This window comes from Bufo bufo, chromosome 2 (genome assembly GCF_905171765.1).
Source record: "Bufo bufo chromosome 2, aBufBuf1.1, whole genome shotgun sequence".
NCBI lineage: Eukaryota > Metazoa > Chordata > Amphibia > Anura > Bufonidae > Bufo > Bufo bufo.
In genome coordinates, this window is record NC_053390.1 from 46117499 (window position 1) to 46142729 (window position 25231).

A 25231-nucleotide genomic window follows, 5' to 3' on the forward strand; every position below is an offset into this window, starting at 1 on the left:
TTCAGATGTAGCAAATGTTAACTTGACCCTTGTCGTGTTAAGTACAAAGTCGCAGCAAACTTTAATTTCACCTTTTTGATGACTTGTGTCATGCTAAATGTAAAATTTTAACTTTGCTATAACCGTGTATTGAATGCGATGCAGGGTAAAGTTAACAATTGCTACAACTGTATCCTATAGATCCTATAGGTACATAGGACTATGTGCATAACCTCTCTGTTAATATTAGCGTATGGATTCACCTTCCTCCAGGGATGACTATGAGCCATTGCATAAGTATTAGCACCCATGCTTGATATCACTGACCCCCTGACTCGAGCGATGACTATATAGGACAAAAACAAAATCAATAAATCTCGGAATTATTCACTTTGTTTCCATGACATATTTAAGCCATTAAACATAATGATACTTTGCCCTGGGAGACATTAATATGACATATGAGCGAGACCTGTATGTAATTATTAAAGATGAACTCGGCGCAGTCATTTATCTTACACTGACCTGAGACATCGATCTTGAGTGTATTTCTGTCTAATAAGACATGTGTTAAAAAATATTTATTAGATTTTCTTTCATATTCATTTATTTTATATTTATTAAATTTTTGTTTAGATTTCTTTAATATTGAATTTTTAAATTACTATTATTATTATTGTTATTATGATGACCCCTTCTAACTATACAGATCCACGTGTATCAGACAGACGTACGTTTGACATTTTATCGTTAGGGTAGAGTCTGAGGTGATGCAGCTCAGGCTTTATTTATTGTAGTTTGCTGCTGTTTTCTTTGGCAAGAAGTCAGATTTGATGCATTGTTATATCTGTTTTTGTGTTCTCAAACTTTTGTATCAATTTGTATCTACAATTTTTCTCTGCCAAGCTGCTAATGTTCTCTGCTGAAGTTTTTTTTCCACCTTATTGCTGTATTGCGGACCACATTTGCGGATCCGCAATACACGGGCACCGTTCCGTGGCCATTCCGCATCACGGATGCAGGCCCATTCATTTCAATGGTTCCGCAACTCCGGAGATGCGGAAAGGTTTAGAACGGAAGGGAACACTACGGAAGCACTACAGAGTGCTTTCTGGGATTCCGTTCCCTGCTTCCGCACCACAAAAAGATAGAACTTGCTCTATCTTTTTGCGAAACGGAAGGATCGCAGACCCATTCAAGTAAATGGGTCTGCGATTCCCATGCGCCTGCCCTACATACGATGCTCGTGCATTGCGGACCGCAATTTTCCTTAGGCCTCTTGCACACGACCTTATGGCTTTTTCTGTATTTTGCGGTCCGCAAAAGACGGATCCGCAAAAAATACTGATGACATCGGTTTGCATACCATTTTTTGCGGAACGGAACAGCTGGCCCCTGATAGAACAGTCCTATCCTTGTCCGTTATGTGGACAATAATAGGACATGTTCTATCTTTGAACGGAACGGAAAAATGGAAATACGGAAACGGAAGGCATACGGCGTACCTTCCGTTTTTTTGCAGATCCATTGACATGAATGGTTCCGTATACGGTCCGTATATGGAACGCAAAGAACGAAAAACAAAACGTTCGTATGCAAGAGGCCGTGTGTCTCCCGTGGCCGTAACGCGGCCCGCATACGACGGGTCCGCAATTCACAGGACACTGGCCATGTGCAATCCGCATCACGGATGCGAACCCATTCACTTCAATGGGTCCATAGATCCGGAGATGCGGTGCGGAACGGAACCACGGAACGGAAGAACTACGGAGTGCTTCTGTGGTGTTCCATTCCGTGCTTCCGTTACGCAAAAAAAGATAGAACTTGTCCTATCTTTTTGCAGAACGGACAGATTGCAGACCCCATTCAAGTGAATGGGGTCGCGATCCGCATGCGGCTGGCCCACGGCACGGAGCCCTTACGTTCGTCTGCAAGAGGCCTTAGAATGTGATTTATTTTTGCATGGCATTTTTACTGTAACAGAACTTAAAGGGGTTGTCAACTCAATTAATTGTGGTGTGTGACCCCTGGACATCCGCTGCTATTACTAGGGGAGGTCTCCTGGACCCACTACAGGGGTTACGTTGCTCTCTGCTCTGGCTCATAATAGCTTCAAATAATGTTCATATTCTCAAATCAGCCATGTTCACCGGTTGCCGTCATTAGGTAACCCATTAAAAAGCACCATTTTGAATATAGAAGACCTTAACCCTTTAGAGTGTAACTATCTTATAAAAAACTATTCATATGTTCCGATAGCCGAGGTCTGAAGGCTGAGACCCTGTGCCCCTTCATCTCTGATTGACTCTGCTCATCTTTTCTGCGAATGCCGAGAGAGAAGTGTATGGCCCTCTTTCAAAACAGTTGTTTTTCCAGGGGAAGCCACAGCCAGCTGTGCGTTTTCCCTGTAGTGGCCACTACAGGGGGAATGTGGTATTGCATGGAGGCCATTCTGATAAATTACTACATTTTGTAACTTTTCAACTCTCTAGTTATACTGACCCCATGGTATCAGGCACATGACTTCATGTGATAACAGGAAGCCCGCCGGAGCAGGAGCAGCTCTTTGTTCTGGCTCATGAGGGGGTCCCAAGTGTTGAAAACCTCTCTATAACGTCCATATTAGAACATATAAACAGAGGTTATTTTCATGATTCAACCCCTTTAAGGATGCAACATGTTTTTGTTTTTTCGCAACAGCAATAACTTTTTTAGTTTTATGTTTTTTTGAGCGCTGCCTTTTTATATTAAAGGGGGATTTTCCAAGTGTTTAATACTGGTGACCTATCCTCAGGGTTGGTCCTCAATATCTAATTGGTGGGGATCCGATGCCAGGGACCCCCACTGATTAGCTGTTTGAAGAAGCTGTGTCACTCTGGTGAGCGCCACAACCTCCTTGTGGCTTACTGAGCATAGGGATGTCCATAGGATAGTAGCAGTGCTTGGCCTAGGGAATGTGACTGATCGGCGTGATGTCACCAGCCTACATAGACCCACAGTGCTTGCCGGAGTGCTGCAGTCTTTTCAAACAGCTGATTGGCAGGGGTGTGAGGCGTCGGACCCCCACCGATCAGATACTGACGAACCTATCTTGAAGATCAGACATTTGCATTCAATGTGGGTTGAAATCTAAATTGCCATCTGTACCACAGTGGCAGGGTCTTAGCTATTGAGGTGGTGCAGCAGTCGGTCTCATGTTCTGGTTTCCCCAGAAAGTTCCCTCTGCCACAGAATAAATCACCAATATTGGAAACGACACCTGGTAGGTGGGGGCCTGGGGGGGCCCCGTTTTAGATTTTGCACTGGGGACCAAGAGATTTAAGTTACGGCTCTAACTGTAGGTGACTCGTCTTTGCTTCTAGGAACCACTGCTGGCGTCACCTTGTCGCTTTGTTGCCTCCGCTCCTCTGTCTAATTTGGTAAATTTGTGTACATTTTTTAAACTCTCATTTTGCTCCTGGTAAATTTACACAGCCACTAATGACTTAAGGGATTATCGGCATGCATTTTTTTCAATACTCCGAGCATTTGGGAGAAATTTACTGTTTCTATAAACATAAATAAAATGTTAATAAGGCGCAGATCTACGGTAGTAACCGGCTGCTAATCTTTCCTCTTTGTTATGCCTCGAAGGACATATTTAACAGCTCCAGCCGGCTGCCTACAACAAGTTTTTTCTCCTCCATAGTGCTAAGATATATTATTTAGACAGCTCTGACCATTACATCGCCTGCAGAAATGATGGCGAATCTTAAAACCGACCACATATTAAAATACCGCCAGGCCAGCAGATTTTTTTTTATTGGACACATCGCTTATTAAATCACATACAAGTTTCGTTACTTGTTATTTTCCAACATTTAAATTTATGGACAAGTTGTGATTCACTTTTACGCTTAGTTTTCAATAAATGATGGCATGCTGGGGGGCTGCGCGCCTAAATACTACCTGCGCTGTTAATATATTTCGCATCACTTGTTTATCGTTGCAGGAAGACAGTAACCCTTTAAATCCTGCTTGCAAGAAATCTGTGCATGAGATTGGTTCATATCAAGTAACACAAAGCATTAAAATGCTAGGGCTGATGCCTTAAAGAGTATTTTGCAGCTCCTGGGACCCAATGCAAAATCTGTAACAAGGATCACCCTTTTTATGTGCCTTGTGAGCTTCCTAAGACACCAGGGCCAAGGTATAACTGCTGTCTCTGCACCCTCCATCACTGGTCTTTAAAGGCCATCTATCAGCAGATCTGTACCCATGAAACCAGCTGACCTGTGACATTAGAACTTGTCAGCGGAAAGCATCTGCTTTGATCCCATGTTCATATTGCCTGAGAAAAATTAAGTTTTAATATATGCAAATTAGCTTGTAGGAGCAATGGGCTGTTGCCGTTACATCTAGAGGCTCCGCTCTCTCTGCAACTGCCGCACCCTCTGCACTTTGATTGACAGGGCCAGGCAGTGAAAACATTATCATGCTATCATGCTTGGCTCTGTGTAATTAATGGTTTGTATGCATGTTGTATTACCGTGAATTCAGAGATCCGGGAATAAAATAGGCTTAACACAGATTAGGTGTATAAAAACTTTAAAAAAAACTATGATAATATATATAACATACAGAGAAAAGTAAGTAACAGTCACCTAATGACATGAACAAGTGAGCGAGATCTCCATCAACCAATTCCCAACATGGCCGATATGATGTAAAGAGAGGTGATAATCATAGGACGTGATCTTATCTTCGTGATGTCCTCAATGGTGCCTCATTGTTACATGCCTAAATATTTTCTAACTTCCTGGTCCTCTTAAAGGTCTTCATTAGGCACACATGTACAGTTACCTAAGACTTCAGGAACACGGCCTGGTACCTGGTACCACTAACCAACTACATTACAAGGAATTAAAGTTAAAGAACCACTTAAATAAATGTTGCCACACACATGTCAACAGGAGGGAGGAGATACAGGGGTAGTGTGGAGAGCCACCTTATACAGTGTAGATTATATGGATCATATGTCAGAAGATCCCAGTCCTTGGAGGCTGTAGTGTACAGAACATTTTCTATAAAGACTATTAAGGTGTTAAAAGGGCCAAATGCAAAGACCTGAAAGAAGGAGTGGGTCATTCTGACATACTAGGTACTCTACCTTACCATTGCAGTCATGTATGGGGGAAAGTGACAATTATAAAATGAAATCTTATAGTAATTGACACTTTTAGGTTGCAGGATTCTTACCTGGAGGAGAGATGTTGCCCTTAATAAACTTCATGACATATTTCAGATCGAACACCCATGTTTTTGTAGCTCTTCTTTAAAACAATTCTTATTGATGTACGGTTTTCAGTATTTGCAGTTTCGAGAACTACATACATGATGCTTCATTGCCACAACTGGCAAAACATATGGTGACTGGCAGGCAGCAGAATTATCGCCATATGTCAATTAATGAGATAATGATCGTTGTTCTAATTAACCTTGCAATTGTGTACAGTAAATTAACATCTTCATAACTAGCAGTCCCTGCCCATCATCCTCATTTATGGAAGAGAAGTGGCTACTCCCTAGTTGTTTAAATGCCCCACAGACTCTGCCTAAAGGCAAATATGAGGTGATATAATCACAAGGCAGGAACCTTGGTAGAAACCAGCTGAAATCTCATGTTTACTTTGGTCTTAAATAGATGTAGAATAAATAAAATAGATGTCTGGAATGTAAAAGAATATAAATACTATATTACTGCCTCCTATGTAAAAGAATATAACTACTCTAATACTGCCTCCTATGTACAAGAATATAACTACTATAATACTGCTTCTATGTACAAGAATATAACTACTATAATACTGCTCCTATGTACAAGATTATAACTACTATAATACTGCCTCCTATGTACAAGAATATAACTACTATAATACTGCTCCTATGTACAAGAATATAACTACTATAATACTGCTCCTATGTACAATAATATAACTACTATAATACTGCCCCTATGTACAATAATATAACTACTATAATACTGCTCCTATGTACAAGAACATATCTACTATAATGCTGCCTTCTATGTACAAGAATATAACTACTATAATACTGCTCCTATGTACAAGAATATAACTACTATAATACTGCCTCCTATGTACAAGAATATAACTACTATAATACTGCTCCTATGTACAAGAATATAACTACTATAATACTGCTCCTATGTACAATAATATAACTACTATAATACTGCCCCTATGTACAATAATATAACTACTATAATACTGCTCCTATGTACAAGAACATATCTACTATAATACTGCTCCTATGTACAAGACTATAACTACTATAATACTGCCTTCTATGTACAAGAATATAACTACTATAATACTGCCTCCTATGTACAATAATATAACTACTATAATACTGCTCCTATGTACAAGACTATAACTACTATAATACTGCTCCTATGTACAAAAACATAACTACTATAATACTGCCTCCTATGTACAATAATATAACTACTATAATACTGCTCCTATGTACAAAAACATATCTACTATAATACTGCCTCCTATGTACAAGAATATAACTACTCTAATACTACCTCCTATGTACAATAATATAACTACTATAATACTGCTCCTATGTACAAAAACATATCTACTATAATACTGCTCCTATGTACAAGACTATAACTACTATAATACTGCTCCTCTGTACAAGAATATAACTACTATAATACTGCCTCCTATGTACAAGAATATAACTACTATAATACTGCCTCCTATGTACAAGAATATAACTACTCTAATACTGCCTCCTATGTACAAGAATATAAGTACTATAATACTGCCTCCTATGTACAAGAATATAACTACTCTAATACTGCCTCCTATGTACAAGAATATAAGTACTATAATACTGCCTCCTATGTACAAGAATATAACTACTCTAATACTGCCTTTTATGTACAAGAATATAAGTACTATAATACTGCCTCCTATGTACAAGAATATAACTACTCTAATACTGCCTCCTATGTACAAGAATATAAGTACTATAATACTGCCTCCTATGTACAAGAATATAACTACTCTAATACTGCCTTTTATGTACAAGAATATAACTACTATAATACTGCCTCTTATGTACAAGAATATAACTACTATAATACTGCCCCTATATACAAGAATATAACTACTATAAGACTGCCCCTATGTACAACAATATAACTACTATATTACTGCCCTCTATGGATAGGGATGTCTATTGGAATGTATATATGGATGCTTATATTTAATTGTAAATACTCAACAGTGTAGCTTCATCAAGGAGGAGAGATTTGTGGCAGATAGTGAGGTAATCGGGACATTTTAGGCTTTGGCTTGCATACCAGGGAAAATTCCTTTACAGTGCTTCTCCTCTTCCAACAGAACGTCCCATTGTGAATGTAACTTACAGGATAATTGATATTTACGTATTTGTCTGTTTGTAATTCGAGGTTTCGTCCCCTTGATCATAGGTTTACATCACATATGCTGAGGCGCGGCGGACGTGTTTATATCTATTAAGATTTCCCCATAAGTACAGGCAGTGAGGTTTATTTTTTATTTTTTTACATTCCTGCTGTGGATGATTAGGATTGATTGAAGTGCTTTCTTTGTCCTCTAAAAAAAACTGTGTTTAATTATTGTGTCATTATGCTAATACATGCAAATGTTAAAAGTGTTCTCTTGGTTGGGAGTGCAGAGAACAATAAAACGATGAACGTGTTAGTCTAAAGTACAAATTAGTTTATTACATTGCTAAATAGCCTCCTAGGAAGCAGGTGTCCTGCGTACATGAAACAAACAGCCCCATGGTAGGATATTAAATGTTCCCATTTCGTGTGTGCGGCACTTAAAGGCGTTCGGAGAGGCAATTATACATGTTTATGTACCTCATACGGTTGTAATATGTTAAGAAGCACCCTCAGACGTGATTATATCAACAGTGTTTGGCATTTGGTAGGCCTATAAGTTCTTCTAAATATTCTGTGTGTAGCAGAGAAAACGTATGGGCTGGTGGGCCAGTCTGGGGAACCCAACATCTCCTAGTGGGTCCTGATGTCTGCAGGTCTAGTGTTTCAGCAGCCACTGGTGGAGACCGCCATTGCAGGCTGACTCTTTTAGTAAGTCGTGAGGGTTATTGGTTCTCATTGAGGAGATCCAGCCGTCCAGAAAGAAGATATTTCTATCTTCTGGGAGGCTGAATTGTGGATATAGCAGATCCTGCTGTTGTGGAGAGTCTTTCAGGGAATGCTCCTTGTGAAACAAAAGCATTTCAGTTAGCTCTCCTCCAAAAAGAAGAGAGACAGTTTTCTTCCTTCTGGAAAGGAGCTAATTGGCATGGTGAATAATGGAAAAGCTAGTCATTACCAAAAGTCCATCTTTGAAACCAATTTTTGTTATTTCCCCAGATACATGTTAAAATAAAAATCAACAACATTGCGATAGACTTGATTTATAAAGAAATGTTATGTTTGCAGATCCTGTGTAGAGTACTGTTTCTATGGCAACAGACAACAAACAAACCTGTGTGGTCAGGTCCTGTAGTCATGTGTTACCACTTTCTGCTTGTCTCCTCTTGTACAGTTTGCAGGTTAGTAAGGCATAAGCAGAACACTTGACTGAAGGAAACGACCATACACACCTGGATGGTTTATAGTCTGTAACACATGGGTCTGCATAGGTACTGTATACACAAAATGGTAGCGATTAAGGTTTTCATAAGCTTAAACGGTAGATTTTTTGCAAACTATTAGTGTTTTTGGCTTATAAGGGTGAACTACAATGATAGATTCTGAAAGGGTGCACTCTACAAGGATGGACTCTCTAAGAAAGGACTCTGCAAGGGTGTACTACAAGGATAAACTCTAACAGATGGACTCTATAAGGATAGACTCCACAAAGATGGACTCTTCCATGGTGGCTTCTACTAGTGTGAACTACAAGGATAAAATCCAACTCTATAAGAGTAGACTCTACAAGTAAGGATTATAAAGGGTGGACTCTACATTCCATCGACCATTCACCTTTTGTGGATTGATACATCTAAGAGGGTTAACTATCACAGTTTTAATGTGTTTTGATAGATCATTTAATAAACTTGCTGAGGAGTTACTGAAAAAGTATTTAATGGTTCTCATTGGACCTTTGGGTGACCAGGTGGACCATCGATTTTTATTGGAATTAAACAGGATCTGATTTTGTTTTGTTCTTTTTCTGTTTCAGGCTCACAAGTAAAGAGTTTCACGTCACTGTGGTTCATCTCCGAGCCCTTAGATGTAGTCACCATGAGAGGGAGTTATGTGGTCTTAAACTGCTCTGCTGGCTCAGATCGAGGGTCACCAATCATCACGTGGAAAAAGGATGGAGTTTACCTCAATCTAGCAATAGACGACAGAAGACAACAGCAGCCCAATGGATCCTTGATAATACAAACTGTGGTACATTCGCGGCATCACCGGCCAGATGAAGGCTCCTATCAGTGCGAAGCATCATTGGATGGGGTTGGTGCAATTATCAGTCGGACAGCTAAAGTACTGGTAGCTGGTAAGACTCCATTTGTATATTTCTTCTTGTTTTTAATAATGATAGACTTTGACTGGCAATAATAATAATCAGTATCCTGAGAAAGAAAAGCATATGGTAACAATGTCAAAAGAATGGATTTGTCAAAATACAGATATAGCAGAGGCCACGCTTTGGTTAAAGAAGAGCTCTTGCAACAAGGAAATTCCACCATGATTTAATTACTCATTTAGGCAGCTCTGCTCAGAGAAATACATAGAGGAGTCTTATACAATGTCTAAATGAACCCGATATATGGTAGTCAGAAGCCTCAAGTACCAAGTTGTTTGTGATGTCTCCTCCAGTGGGGATGGCTAATGTTCTTTGCTGTTGCCTTCTGGTTGCACTGCATTCATCAAAATGTGAAAAGTTTGTTTGCTGATGGGCATGTTTCCTGTTACTATGTCATAGCTCCTTCGTATAGCGAAATGTAGGCTGAAATATGGATCAGAGGACCTAGAATGATGGATCTGACCCAGTAGCTTCCCAAGCCAATGATAGAAAGGCTGCATATGGTTAATTAAACTTAAAGCAAAAGGGGAAATCCAGTCCAAATGATTTTCTGATTAGTGATGAGCGGCAGGGGCAATATTCAAATTCGCAATATTTCGAGAATATTTGGTAAAATATTTTCTCATATATTCGCGAATTCGAGATTATTTTCTTGATCACGAAAAATCGGCAATGTAATATTCACGTAAGTATTGTTGTGAACTTGTGACATCACAGCCCTATGTATCTATGTAGCTTACATACATACATCACTATGGGCCAGATTTATCATTACACTTACATCTTACTCCTCTTTTACATATGTCAGATTTATTAATGGTCCTTTAATTCTGTGATTTATGTGGTTTGATGGTAGCAGTTTATCCTTCAGTAAGCGGCTTTACAAAAGTCGCACATTTTTACGAAAAAGTCGCATGTTCTATAAAAAGTCGCATAAGATAAGCAATTGCGCAATTTTGCACACTTTTTTGCGACTTTTTAAATTGTTGCAATAGAAAATCTGTCTAGAGATTAATTTACATGAGAAAACGCGCCCACTTTTAGAAGATCGCGCCCACAAGTTCAGATCTCCTTTGGCTCTAAGAAACCGATCATAGATCTCCATGGGATTTTTCACCAGAAATAGGCATACCCACAATATACAAATATGAAAGCACCTATTGAAATGAAATCCTCTTGTCTATTTCTACCAAGGCAGGAGCATCAATAACCGTCCCCAGCGTAACGCTTTGTAAACTATCTGGGTTGGCACCTTGTGATTTAGTCTGCGTTGTAATCGAATCAGACATTATTACAGTGTAGTACTACAAAAGCATTTCATTCCAGCAAATTTTCAATAATAAAAAGCGCCAGGAATATAAAGTGATTTAAATTCTTAATTACCCCGACGTACAACAATGCCGTGGAACATTTCTGGATAGATCTACTGGGACTGACACAAGCACAGCTGTGTTTCCATAATTTCAAGCAGATATCTTGTCAGTAAGTAAGTCACATTCTACTGGGGGTTCTCCTCAATCTGCGGCTCAAAACTTAAGAAAATCCTTCAGTCGAATAGAACCGTGCGCATCTTCAAGGGTTTAGAAGAAGGAGGGTATCCCTATGTATTGCTCAGGAGAACTGTTGTAAGTATAGAAAGTATAGGGCTATGCTTGGTAAACAAAATGTGAACCTATCATTGCAAAGTACTGAATGTTATTCTCTTATTGCCACCCCTTCTTTTATTTAGTGGAAGTGATTGAGTTGAAGGATAGACAAACAATCTGACCATATACATAATATTGCCATTGCTTCCCTGTGTCTCTGTGTCAGTGACCATGAAGACTAGTCGTCTGACAGACCTAACTGTTGTGGTCAAAAATAATACATCACATAGAGTCCTGGAAGAGACCAGAGCATAGAATCTCTTCACCCTTTATGAGAATAAGGCATGAAGAGTCTATCCATAAATAGAAAAGGGCAGAAAGTCTCCATCCATGAAGAGAACAGGACAGGGAGGCTCCACCCATAAAGAGAACAGGACAGGGAGGCTCCACCCATGAAGAGAATAAGGCAATGAGGATCCACCCACTAAGGGGAGGTTTCATCTATAAATAGAACAGAAAAGGGAGGCACCAACTGTGAAGAGAGCACAAAAGAGATGATACACCCTTGAAGAGAACACGAAAGAGAGGTTCTACCCATGAAGAGAACAGGATATGGAAGCTCATCCCATGAAGGGTACCCATGAAGGGTAGGGAGACTTCACTCATGAAGAGAACATGATAGGACAGCTCATCCCATGAAGGGCAGGGAGACTTCACCCATGAAGAGAACAGGATAGGAGAGGAGAGTTCATCCCATGAAGGGCAGGGAGACTTTACCCATGAAGAGAACAGCATAGGAGAGCTCATCCCATGAAGGGAGACCTCACTCATGACGAAAACAGGATATGGAAGCTCATCCCATGAAGGGTAGGGAGACTCCACTCATGAAGAGAACAGGATAGGAGAGCTCATCCCATGAAGGGCAGGGAGACTTCACCCATGAAGAGAACAGGATAGGAGAGCTCATCCCATGAAGGGCAGGGAGACTTCACCCATGAAGAGAACAGGATATGAATGCTCATCCCATGAAGGGCAAGTAGACTTCACTCATGAAGAGAATAGGATAGGTGAGCTCATTCCATGAAGCGCAGGGAGACTTCACCCATGAAGAGAATAGGATAGGTGAGCTCATCCAATGAACGGTATGGAGACTCCACCCATGAACAGAACAGAATAGGAGAGCTCGTCCTATGAAGGACAGGGAGACTCCACCCATGAAGAGAACATGATAGGAGAGCTCATCCAATGAAGGGCAGGGAGACTCCACCCATGAGGCTCCATGCATGTAGCGCAGCGGCCAGAGATGAAACCATCAAGAATGTAAGGCTTTAAGTATGTCATAGGTTAGAACGCGTAAGCACGGCCATATTTTTCTATTTTAATGCAGAAGCTGGAGCTACTTTTTTATTTACTGTGGATTTAGCTGCCAGAGGTGGTTGGGACTATGGGAAGAGCTGAGTTTGCTGTGTTCTGATGTTTCCGTAGATATCATACAAGTAAATAGGAGCCACAGAGACAGTGTAGCACATCCTGATGGACAGCATCCATAATTCTAACCACCTTTGGCTGCTGCATCCATTTAGGACAGGGTCGGGAGAGCCCCATTCTAGAAATAGGTATGGGATGGACATTACTTAGACTTTTATGACATATCCTATGGCTCTTCTATTAATGTTTTACTATCCCTTTAATAATCCTATAATGACACGTTATACAATTTTCGAAAATACTTGACTTCCAAATCTTTACTTGCTGTCCGTGAATAGAAATAATGGGGGAAAGTTATCAAAACTAGTATAAGGAAAACTAGCTAGTTGCCCATTATAACCAATCAGATTCCACCTTTCATTTTCCAAAGGAGCTCTGAATAAAAGGTGAAATCTGATTGGTTGGTTTTGATAAATGTCCTCCATTGATTCTAAGGCTAGACATTCCTCTGAGATCAGCACAAAGCTCTCCCATCTCCCTGATACTTTGCTACAATGTATCAGTCTATAATCCCGAATGCTTTATACAGCAGATTGTTTTAAAAATGGTCAAACCTTGGCCATTTTGGGATTTGCCGTACCCATGACTTTTCTCCAAGGGCCCCTTCGTATCTATACGGTCCGCCTCTGTGCTATGTGCTCCCTTGTGGGTTTTATACTTGAAGTCTCATTTCACGATCCCGACTTTATTTTTACTGCCTTACAGATTGTGGAAATGTGTTAAAAATAAATTGTCATTTTTTTAAAATTTGTTTTCTGTGATGTGGTTTCAGCGCGAGAAAGCTGACAGTAAAGGAAGGCCATGACAGATCCGATAGTTAAACATCTCAATCTGGGATGGCAGGGCCTCCCACAGAACTAATTAAACGCCTTTAAGTGTTTAGCTTTGGAAATCTTCTGATAAATGTGACGGTGGCAAACGTCTTATGTGAGCATTTCATAAATAAGATGCAAATGGTAGAAAACAGGCAACGTGCATGTCACCTTCACAGGGAAGAGGTAATCACTGCCTTCTGATGGGCCGATTCCAAGGGAAATTATCAGCATCACAGGCCTTAGTCCAAGTATTTGTAGATAGATAGATAGATAATAGATAGATAGATAATAGATAGATAGATAATAAATAGATAGATAGATAGATAGATAGATAGATAGATAAATCATATATAGATAAATTATATACAGATGGGTGGATACATAGTAGATAGATGGTAGATAGATAAATGATGGATCGATAGATGGATATGACCTGTACCTGTACAGACTGAGCGCCCACAGCCTGTAGATGGAAATGGAGCAGCACAGGCAAACATACAAGCCGCGGGAGAGCAGACACAGGGGCGTTGCTAGGGTCTCAAAAGATCCGGGCCCCAAACACCAATGAATATTGTCCAATTCTCTAAGTTGAACAACTGCCCCCCCACCCACCCCCGCAAACACTGGCACTGAAGACATTTTGCTGTACTTGCTATACAGCAGCATGTACCTCTCACATCCAGGGACTCCCAGGTGACGTCTCCTCTGATGTAGATCTTCTCTGTCATCATCTTCTCCATTCCATCCAGACAACTTTTCTTAGCCGCCTCGTCTCTGCAGAGTGTGACGCACAGACATCTTAGCTTCTTCACTTTTCTCTACCCCCAAATACTATCCTGAAGAAAAATGAGTGCCCCTCCATAGCAATAGTGCTCCTCCAAGTCCCACCAATAGCAATTCCCTTCTAGAATGCCCTCATTAGTATTACTGCCCCCTACAGTGCCCCCAACAGTGATAGTGCTCCCCAAGAGTGCCTCCATTAGTAGAAGAACCTCCGGTATTAATAATGCCCTCACATAGCCCCCAGTAGAAATAAGGTGGTAACAGTGGTAATAAGGCCCCCACAGTGCTCTTAGTAGAAATAATGTGGATCCCCCAGTAGTAATTACAACACCTAATGTCCCCTGGATTTAAAATGCCCCCACAGTGCACCCAGTATTTATAGTGCCCCCTACTGTTATAATGCTCACCCTGACACGCTCCCAATATTTATAAATAATGTCACCTGCAGTGCCCAGGTAGTTATAGTGTCCTCAGAAATTATAATTCCTCAGCACCTCCGCAATACAGTCCCATGTAAATAACACTATTTCCTTCCCTCCGCCATAGAGTGCCATGTAACTACCATCACACCATCTCTCCAGCCCCCTCCAATATACAGTCCAATGTAAATAACATCCCTCTCTATCTACAGCCCCCTCTAAAATACAGTCCCATGTAAATAACATCACCCCCTTCCCAGGCACCTTCAACATATAGTCCCATGTAAATAAAATCACCCCCTCCCCAGCCCCCTCTAAAATACAGTCCCATGTAAATAACATCACCCCCTTCCCAGGCACCTTCAACATATAGTCCCATGTAAATAAAATCACCCCCTCCCCAGCCCCCTCTAAAATACAGTCCCATGTAAATAACATCACCCCCTTCCCAGGCACCTTCAACATATAGTCCCATGTAAATAAAATCACCCCCTCCCCAGCCCCCTCTAAAATACAGTCCCATGTAAATAACATCACCCCCTTCCCAGGCACCTTCAACATATAGTCCCATGTAAATAAAATCACCCCCTCCCCAGCCACCTTCAACATACAGTCCCATATAAATAACATCACCCTACCCCAGTCACTTCCAAATTTCAGTCCCATGTAATTAACATCACTCCACCTCACTGTCCCATGTAATTAACTTCCCTCCCTTCAGCCCTAACATACAGTCCCAATTAAATAACTACAACTCCCAACATTGCTCTGCCTCTCACACTGAGTAATCTACCCCTTCACTTACCTCTCCTCATGTAGCAGACCTCACCACAGCTTCTTCCCAGGACTTCTCTTCACTGCTGAGCCGTCCTCTCCTGCACTGGTCACATGATGGCGACATCATCGCAGGTCCTTTTCAGCTACTGCATTTAGAACTGATCACATGGACTGTGATGTCACCACAGGTCCTTCAGCTCTTTCAGTGCAGCAATACAGTTATATCTAACAGGCAGGCAGGGCATTCGGTGCCTGGGACAAAACATCAGGGGCCCAGGCCCTGAATGTTTTGACCTACCAATGCCCCTGCTGTGCCAGCACTGTGTGCAGGGGCCCTGGATGATGAGGCCCACTTCCTGGTACACTGCAGCAAATACTCACCCGTGAGGGCTACTTATTTCCAGAGACTCTCCGCTCACATCCCAGACTTCACCTCCATAGATGAGCGGAGGAAACTCCACATCCTACTGGGGGAAGAGGAGTCCACTGTGGAGATCGTGCCGAATATGTCTCAACCTGTCACCAACTGAGAGGAAGATGAGACACCATGGACTATTATACCTCCATACTACCCCTTTACCCCAACATCCACCCCCTTTAATTCCCAGTTTCCCACATCATCACCCCCCTCCCCCTCCTCCACAATACCTATTATTTCTCTTGCTTTGGCAATGCTAAATGTTTTACTTGGACATGCTAATAAAGCTTTTTCGAATTAGATAGATAGTAGATAGATAAATGATGGATAGATATTAGATAGATAATCGATTGACAGATGGATGGATAGATGTTAGACGGGGCATTGCATGCCACAGCCGCTTCCTAGCCCAGTGACATCACTGTACATCGTTCATGTGGACTAGTTGCAGCTCAGCCCCAATCAAGTCAATGGGGCTGAGCTGAAATACCAAGCAATACCAGTATACAATGTATGGCGCTGTACTTGGAAAGCTGCAGAGCGCAGAGGTTCCCTAAAATAGCTGATCGGCAGTGGTGCCAGGAGGTGGATCCCCACTGATGTGATAACGATGACCTTATTATCAATTCCCAGATAACCCCTTTAAATCAGATATTTTTGCAGAGCTGACGGGTCCCCTATAAAGACCTGAGTTACATTTTTAGCATACATTCAGATCAGGACGAGGGCTCTCGTAGGTTGTTGATTTCTCCAGAGCCCAATCCTATTAGGCTCTCAATATTTTGGTGCAGAAAGGAGTTATTTAGTCCATTTACTAATAGCCGCTATTCAGGCAGCATAATTGCCCCACTTTTCTGTTCCGTCTGATTTTATAAGCAGTTTAGCCTGCGCTGCTCCTCCGACCTTTCTTAGTTGAAATCCATACTGGTGACTGAGGTTGGAGTTAATAGGACGGGCAGGATGTTTACAACACAAACTTGCCGACCTCTGAAAGCAACTGGGGGAATATAAAGGAGATTTGCTGGTAGAAAGCAGAGCATCAAGTTTGGAAAAAGATCCTTCAAAGAGGCCCCGTTCAACTTTCTGCTCTTTGAAGACTTTAATTAAAGGGCCACTCATGACTGCCGCTCAACTGTCTCCATCGGAAAGTACATTCTGTGCTGGCGCAGAACGCTAAAGAACCTGAGATCTTTTTATTTTTTTTAGCTTATGATGCTGAAGAAACGATAATAATGACCTTGCGGACTCCATGGCGTAGCTCATGTTTATGGAGAGCGCTCGTCTCGCAGCCTTGGACTTTATGTTAACTGGCCGCTTCTTTCTCAAATAGTTCTATCTCCACGTTGACCTACAAAAGTTGACTTTTGAAATTTGGAATGTATAAACTGCACAAACTTGATATTTTTTGTCATCTGTGTAAAAATTCTACACTACATATTAAGTATCTTAAAGGTGAGGTAAAGATCTAGATTGGCACTAGGAAGAGTCCATTCTGACCCTCATGGTTTGGGAAGAGGGGGTAGGCTGAGAATACTTTGCTGCTTTGTCAGTGGAGACCATGCCAGACCAAAACATGGACTCGTTACAAATTTCAAGCCTGGCCCCGTTGCTCAGTAGACTCCATCCTCCCCCTTGATTAACATGGTCAGAAATCTTGTCAGTCTCGCACCCGCGCTGTTGCTCCGAGTAGCGGCACAAGAGGCTGTGCTGTTGCTACCTGAGATGCCTACTGTTCATGTGTAGTTACAGTTCTGGATGTACCTAGACTTGAGCGTTGCATGCACATTCTGAATCTGCACTGCTCAGGCAGCAGCAGAGCTTCTGCACCTGCACTGCAACTCGGAGCGAAAGCGTAGGCAAGAGATTGATAGGGCCAAGCCAGATGTTTTTGGAGTCTCTTGAGCAGGGGGCCAGCTCCTCGCAGACTTAGTTTTGAAAAACGTTGAAAAATTGGGCCCCAGGAGCTTTCAGTTGCACCTCTGGACTTATCCTTCATGCTTTTGAAAACCATCTTGGTCTCTAGACTATTTTTGTGATGGAATCATCTTCCGAGGTTGTAAAGTCAACTCAACTCCACTCAGGGTACAAAATACATTTTCAGAATTTTTAGAATTGTTTGTTACACCTTTCATTTTTTCTAGTTTTTTTTGCAAGAACAGAAAATTTGTTGACCTGAGGCAGCTTTGAGCTGAGACATGATGCTTGTTTGATGCTACCGTGAAGTAAATAAGTACAATTTTTCTTCTGATGCCCACAAACCACAATAAAAGTTAAAATCCCAATCATTTTGGAGATTAACATTATCATATCTTTTCATATGCAGAAGAGAAATAAATCACGGATCTGACAGGATACCCGCATTCTGCATCTGTTCTGCAAATATAAATACTGCTGACAATGACAAGTTTGTCTTCATGTCGTTGACTATTTCAGTGAAGAGAGGCGGTAATGTGTGCGAGTAAGAACTCGGATGCAGATATTTAAATAACATAACTCATTGAAGTTATTGACCGTGATCTCCATAACTCAGGCTTTTATATCTACTTTTTCTCTCCCCGCTATAAACTCTAGAAATAGAATGTGAGGGGAATTTTTTCCATGAAAAACAGAAAGCTCATGACTAAGAATGAACCACAAGTTCTTCACTCGGTGTCATGGACCCTATGCTGTTGAGTTGTTTTAACTAACCCCATGAGTATAGCTGTCGATGTTCCAGGGGAAGCAATTGCCAAATTAGAGGCACCAGTATCATGACTGGCCCTGGTACAGATTTTGCATTGCGACCCTTGAGCTTCAGCTTACAACTTAGACTAAGCTTATCTACAGGGGCGGACTGGCCATAGACTCTAGAAATTTCCTAGTGGACCGATGCCTAGGAGGCCATCCAAGCCCTTCTCACTGCCGCTGGTCAGATACAGTACATAAAGATCTGATGCACTTAGTGGTAACTAACACTGGGAGCATCAGGTACTTATGTACCTGGCCTATGGCTGCAGATGTCCTCCTGAATTCAATTGTATGGATGTCCTCAGGATGGTTATAGAGTAGAGCAGACGTCTCAGGCTGCCGGCTGGAAAAGGCCTTTGGCATGCACTGAAGATGGTAGCTTGGAACAGGTATTATATTTTTTTGTTTTCTTGGCCACTTGGGGAGCATACCACTGGGGCCATTACTAGGGGAAGGCTAGACGTCAAGCTGAAGGTAGGGCTTGCTCAGTGCTGTGGTCCACATCTCACCACCTAAGTCCCTGCTCCATATCTTAATTAGAGACACTTAGAGGAGGACAGAACAAAGCAGCTATTGATGGCCACTACAGATGGACAGCTTTTGGAACAGTATATTGTGCTGAACTGTGGTATTTATGACCACACCAATTGTGTTGGCCCCAAATTCTGTAAGTTTAGACCTGCCTACAACAGGTTTTCCAGGGCCACTTTCAGTTCCTCTTCTGCCCCTGCTTACAATATATCACAGATTCATACAATTACAAAATCCAACATGTCTACATTTGGATCACATTCTGCTATTCTTCTGCCAAGCCAGTGATGCCCAACTGGTCACATGGGCTGATATTATGGCAAAGTTTGGCTAAAGTCCTGAATTTGCATACACTGTCCCGAATTTTAAGAAACAATCCAGGAAATTTGGGCAACCCCAGGCAGAAAACGGGCTGGACTTTTGTAGAAGGCATTCTCATCTGGACTCCAGGTATTCCTAGGGCCAGGTTTTAAGGGGGTCATCCACCTTTATTACTTTATGTACAGATCCCAAAGTGTGGCTGGACCCGCTGTGGTAATCATACCTACCTGATCCCCACTTCTGGGTTCTGGCACCATTGACTACCTGTCGGCTGTGCAGGAGCTGGGACTCCCCATGTTAACTCATCTAATTTGACATGGGGCACATGATCATTGAAGCAAATGACTGCCCACAGTGGTGACATGTCATCCATCAGTACTACCGTGGGTCTGGCCATACTGTGGGGTCTGTGCAAAAGGTAATAATGGTGAGCAACCCCTTTAAATGCCCCAAATTTACCATCCAGAATATAGGTAAGTATGCTATGGTAAAGCAAATTTATATGCTTTGCTTAACCATAGAGGACTGAAGAATTCTTCTGTATTCTCACCTATTATGGGGGACACTGTGGTACCCACCCATCTTTAAAAGGTGTGTTTTCTGCATCTTTATTCATACTTATTTGTGTGACCCCTTTTTGTTTGCCCTTTTGATGGAGTCAAGGGTCACAATATTAGGGCAGTTGACCACCACCTCAATAATCCATGCAAGAGCACAGCTGTTTCCAGCTGTGAGGTGGACACTTTAAGATCAGCCTATTCCACGGGGACCCTTCCAAATGGACAATCCCTTTAAGACATACTTGACAAACTGTTCCATACTTGACAAACTGTTGCCTCCCAAACTCTTGGAAAAGCTGCTAAAGGGGTTTTCTAGGACTTACGCATAGGAAGTCTACCCTCATGATAGGTCATCAATATCAAAATGGTGCCCCGACAATCAGTTGTGGAACCAGAACTACACAGGTCCATACATTGAGTAGTGGTCACACCTGGTTACTGCAGCTCTGCTCCCTTTCACTTGAATTCTCTTGAATATCATATTGCTGGATTCCTGGCTACCTCAGAGAACTTCACAAACCTGCTCCCCAGCGTCAAGACCCACATTCTCTTGGCACACATTAAGATCAGCCTATTCCACGGGGACCCTTCCAAATGGACAATCCCTTTAAGACATACTTGATAAACTGTTCCATACTTGACAAACTGTTGCCTCCCAAACTCTTGGAAAAGCTGCTAAAGGGGTTTTCTAGGACTTACGCATAGGAAGTCTACCCTCATGATAGGTCATCAATATCAAAACGGTGCCCCGACAATCAGTTGTGGCACCAGAACTACACAGCTCCATACATTGAGTAGTGGTCGCACCTGGTTACTGCAGCTTTGCTTCCTTTCACTTGAATTCTCTTGAATATCAGATTGCTGGGTTCCTGACTACCTCAGAGAACTTCACAAACCTGCTCCCCAGCATCAAGACCCACATTCTCTTGGCACACATTTAGCCATGGTGACAGAACATTGTGTTCGAAAGTGTGTCATGCACAACCCGTTAGTTCTCATATGAGGTCTGACTGATGAGTCTGCAAAAAAAATAAAAAATTTGGGTGGTCTCCTCACCGTGTGATACATGTGTCCGGGGCCTGAACAGGGTTTGTGTTGGCAGATGGGAGGTCGATCATGATTCAAAAACATTATGGTGTCAAGAGGCATTTAAAGGGGAGTAGCCTATAGGAAGGAAAATATCTAAAATAAAAAATATTAAATTCTGCACACCAGAGCAGAACTCCCTGAGCCACATTACAAAAAGTTAGCAATTTTGCTTTAAGGCTGCACCATTCTCGAGGGTCTGAGGATTAATACATGGACCCCATTATGCTGCCACCTAGTACCACTACGCTGAAGCACAGCCCAGACTTTGCACGCCTGTCTACTATGACTGTTTGGCCACCGGAATCGATAATAAGCTTCAATGTGACATGCAGAGAGACTGCACTAGATGGAGATCAAATGAGGAATTTTGATCAATTTGACCCGCAGGAGATGATGAAGCATATCTTACTTGTCTATCTGCAGAACAGGCTGACCTTCAGACTGTGGAGTGAGAGTCTCCGCTCACATCCGCCAGCACTGGAGGTCAGACACATGGATCAATTTTAATTGTAGGACATGATGTGTAAAAGCGCAAGAGTCACATTGAAGACAATGTATAGCTGCAAATGGCTCATACATGTCCCTGCTGCTCCAGACCGCAGATATGACTACACATCTTCTGGAATCTGAATTAGGAAGGAAACAAGTCCTGTCTTGAAACCAGTGTCTAGCTATCTCTATCATAACCATTCCCACTGGTGGCCCGAGGGTCAAAAGCAGCAGTCCAAGCGAAGAAATTGTTATTTTAGTTGATATTTTCAGCTCAAAGACTAAATCTACCTTAAAAATCAATGGCGTTTATTGTTTTCAGCGCATTTGAAATATAAGACAACTTTGCCGACTGACTTCATTAAAAATGTCCTGCTGTTATGTGCCTGCAGGCAGCTCCTATACACATCTATGCATCGCCATGGTAACAGACTACAAACAAACACTGTGCGGTCTGATCCGGCAGTCATACTCACTATTGTCTATTCCATTGTCTTTTCTGTAAGTAATACATTACTTATCTTGTCCTGATCCTAAATTAAAGCATGTGTTATACCACAAGAGCTGCATTCAGAATTTCCCAGGTTTCAGAGATAGAATCTCCCAACATTCTTTGCTTACTGAAAGTATTTTTTTTTTTTTTTTTAATTTGTTTTGTTTTGTTTTTGCATTCTGGGTAGTTTTCTCTGTACAGTGTACAGTAATCTAATGTAAGAAAAACGAATCGTCCCACTATATTATATGGGTTTGGCTAAGCTACTAGAGGTATGTCTACCAACAAGTCTTATAGCTGTTTCTAATAGCAACCAGCAGAATAGTGAGTACAGCTCTGGGGTATAATACAGGATGTAACTCACGACAGTACAGAATAAGTAATGTAATGTATGTACACAGTGACTCCACCAGCAGAATAGTGAGTGCAGCTCTGGAGTATAATACAGGAGGCAACTCAGGATCAGTACAGGATAAGTAATGTAATGTATGTATACAGTAACTCCACCAGAAGAACAGTGAGTGCAGCTCTGGAGTATAATACAGGATGTAACTCAGGATCAGCACAGGATAACTAATGTAATATATGCACACAGTGATTCCACCAGCAGAATAGTGAGTGCAGCTCTGGAGTATAATACAGGATGTAACTCAGTATCAGTACAGGATAAGAAATGTATGTACACAGTGACTCTACCAGCAGAATAGTGAGTGCTGCTCTGGAGTATAATACAGGAGGCAACTCAGGATCAGTACAGGATAAGTAATGTAATGTATGTATACAGTAACTCCACCAGAAGAACAGTGAGTGCAGCTCTGGAGTATAATACAGGATGTAACTCAGGATCAGCACAGGATAACTAATGTAATATATGCACACAGTGATTCCACCAGCAGAATAGTGAGTGCAGCTCTGGAGTATAATACAGGATGTAACTCAGGATCAGTACAGGATAAGTAATGTAATGTATGTACACAGTGACTCCACCAGCAGAATAGTGAGTGCAGCTCTGGAGTATAATACAGGATAAGTAATGTATGTACACAGTGACTCTACCAGCAGAATAGTGAGTGCAGCTCTAGAGTATAATACAGGAGGTAACTCAGGATCAGTACAGGATAAGTAATGTAATGTATGTATACAGTAACTCCACCAGAAGAACAGTGAGTACAGCTCTGGAGTATAATACAGGATGTAACTCAGGATCGGCACAGGATAACTAATGTAATATATGTACACAGTGACTCCACCAGCAGAATAGTGAGTGCAGCTCTGGAGTATAATAACTCAGGATCAGTACAGGATAGAACCTGAGAAAGAGCTGCACAAGTCTCTTAACTCCCAATTTCCTAAGGAAGACCAAGACAACTTTTGTAGTCCCAGACCTTGATTAATATAAACTCTCTTCTACTTTTTATTATGGGTTATTGTCCCTGGTTACAAAGGCAACGTGGAAAATCTAAAGCTCATGAGTTCTACACTGCCTAGGATCACACGGGCCTCACACGACTGTGCGGTACTATAAGTAGTTAGCAGGTATTTTAGCAGATGGATGTAGTTCATTTCTTCATCTTACTTTAACTAGGCGGACTGTGCCAAGTTTTAACATAATACACAACTTTTACAACCTGCATTCATATTGCATATCTGACATAAGATATATTGTAGGAAAAGATACGTGATACATGATGTGGCCCAATACGTGATCGATAAGAAACAGATAAGCGTCACCTCCCTCCCCCAAACCTTCCATAATACAAAAAGAAAACCAAAATCTTTTTCCTCTTCTTAAGGCTCCATTCGAACGTCCGCAAATGGGTCCGCATCCGTTCCGCAATTTTGCGTAACGGGTGCGGACCCATTCATTCTCTATGGGGACGGAATGGATGAGGACAGCACACAGTGTGCTGTCCGCACCCGCATTTGCGGAGCGCGGCCCCGATCTTCCGGTCCGCAGCTCCGCGAAAGATAGAACATGTCCTATTCTTGTCCACAGCTGCGGACAAGAATAGGCATTTCTATAGGGGGTGCCGGCCGGGTGTGTTGCGGATCCGCAATTTGCGGGTCCGGCAACACACCACGGATGTGTAAATGGACCCTAAATGTAGAAAATGCAGAGCAAGAAAATCTGAATCTGTTCAGACAGCTGCAAGGTACAGGTGCTCAGCTGATCAACTAATTACACCGCACTAGAGCTTTGTAAGGTACATGTAAAACTGCAGAATTGATGGAGAATCCATGTAGTGTAATTCAGATTTGGTTTCTTCTTTCCCAAACAAACTTTACATTTGCTTCTCTTAATTGGAGATTGCAGGTTATACTTACCAGCAAAAAGATAAAGTAAAAAAAAAAAGGAAACAAATTAGCATAATAGCAGAGCTGAATTGTTAGCATATAGTGTAGTATGATTTAACATGCAATAGGTTTTCCAACAGTCCTGCGTAAACCACAGATAACCTGATGTTACCAGTAGTGATGAGCGGGAGGTGCCATATTCGATTTCGCGATATTTCGCGAATATTCGCATGAATATTCGTGTTATATTCGTCGAAATCGAATATTCGAAATTATTCCAATTATTGCGAATAATATGCGATTTATTTTTTTCTCATATTGCGAATATTTAACTTGATAGTATAAGGCAACGTTCCTATGCTAATTGACTATGGCTAGGCTAATATGTGTATTTTACGAAATTTCGTAATATTGCTCTAACTTCGTCTTTTAGAATATTACGAATATTCTAAAAGACGAAGTTAGAGCAATATTAAGAACATTTGCAAAAGTCGAAATTGCGATGCGAGTAATATAACACGAAATAGTAGCATGAAGATTTCAACTTAGCACAGCTATATTCCATATTAGGCTAGAATATGGAATATAGCAGTGCTAAGTTGAAATCTTCATGCGACTATTTCGTGTTATATTACTCGCATCGCAATTCCGACTATTGCGAAATTTCGTAAAATACACATATAGATTAGATTGTAATTTAGCTAATATGGAATATAGCAGTAAGTTGAAAATGCCACTGACTGGAGCAGCCAGGAAGCCAGGAATCCAAAGGACAGGTAAGAACAACTTTAGGGAAGTGGGAAAGAAAAAAATATAATAATAAAAAAAAAAAGAAAAAAAACGAATATTC

The 25231-nt window shown here is 41.4% G+C and overlaps 1 protein-coding gene across 1 annotated transcript in view; it reads left to right on the forward strand.

The window, feature by feature from the left end:
- The window catches only part of DCC (DCC netrin 1 receptor), a 507302-nt gene that overhangs the window by 9409 nt on the left and 472662 nt on the right, over positions 1-25231 (forward strand). Inside the window, exon 3 of the mRNA XM_040419605.1 lies at positions 9174-9560. Within this exon, the coding sequence (XP_040275539.1) occupies positions 9174-9560 (387 nt within the window). The remainder of the gene's footprint in view (positions 1-9173; positions 9561-25231) is intronic.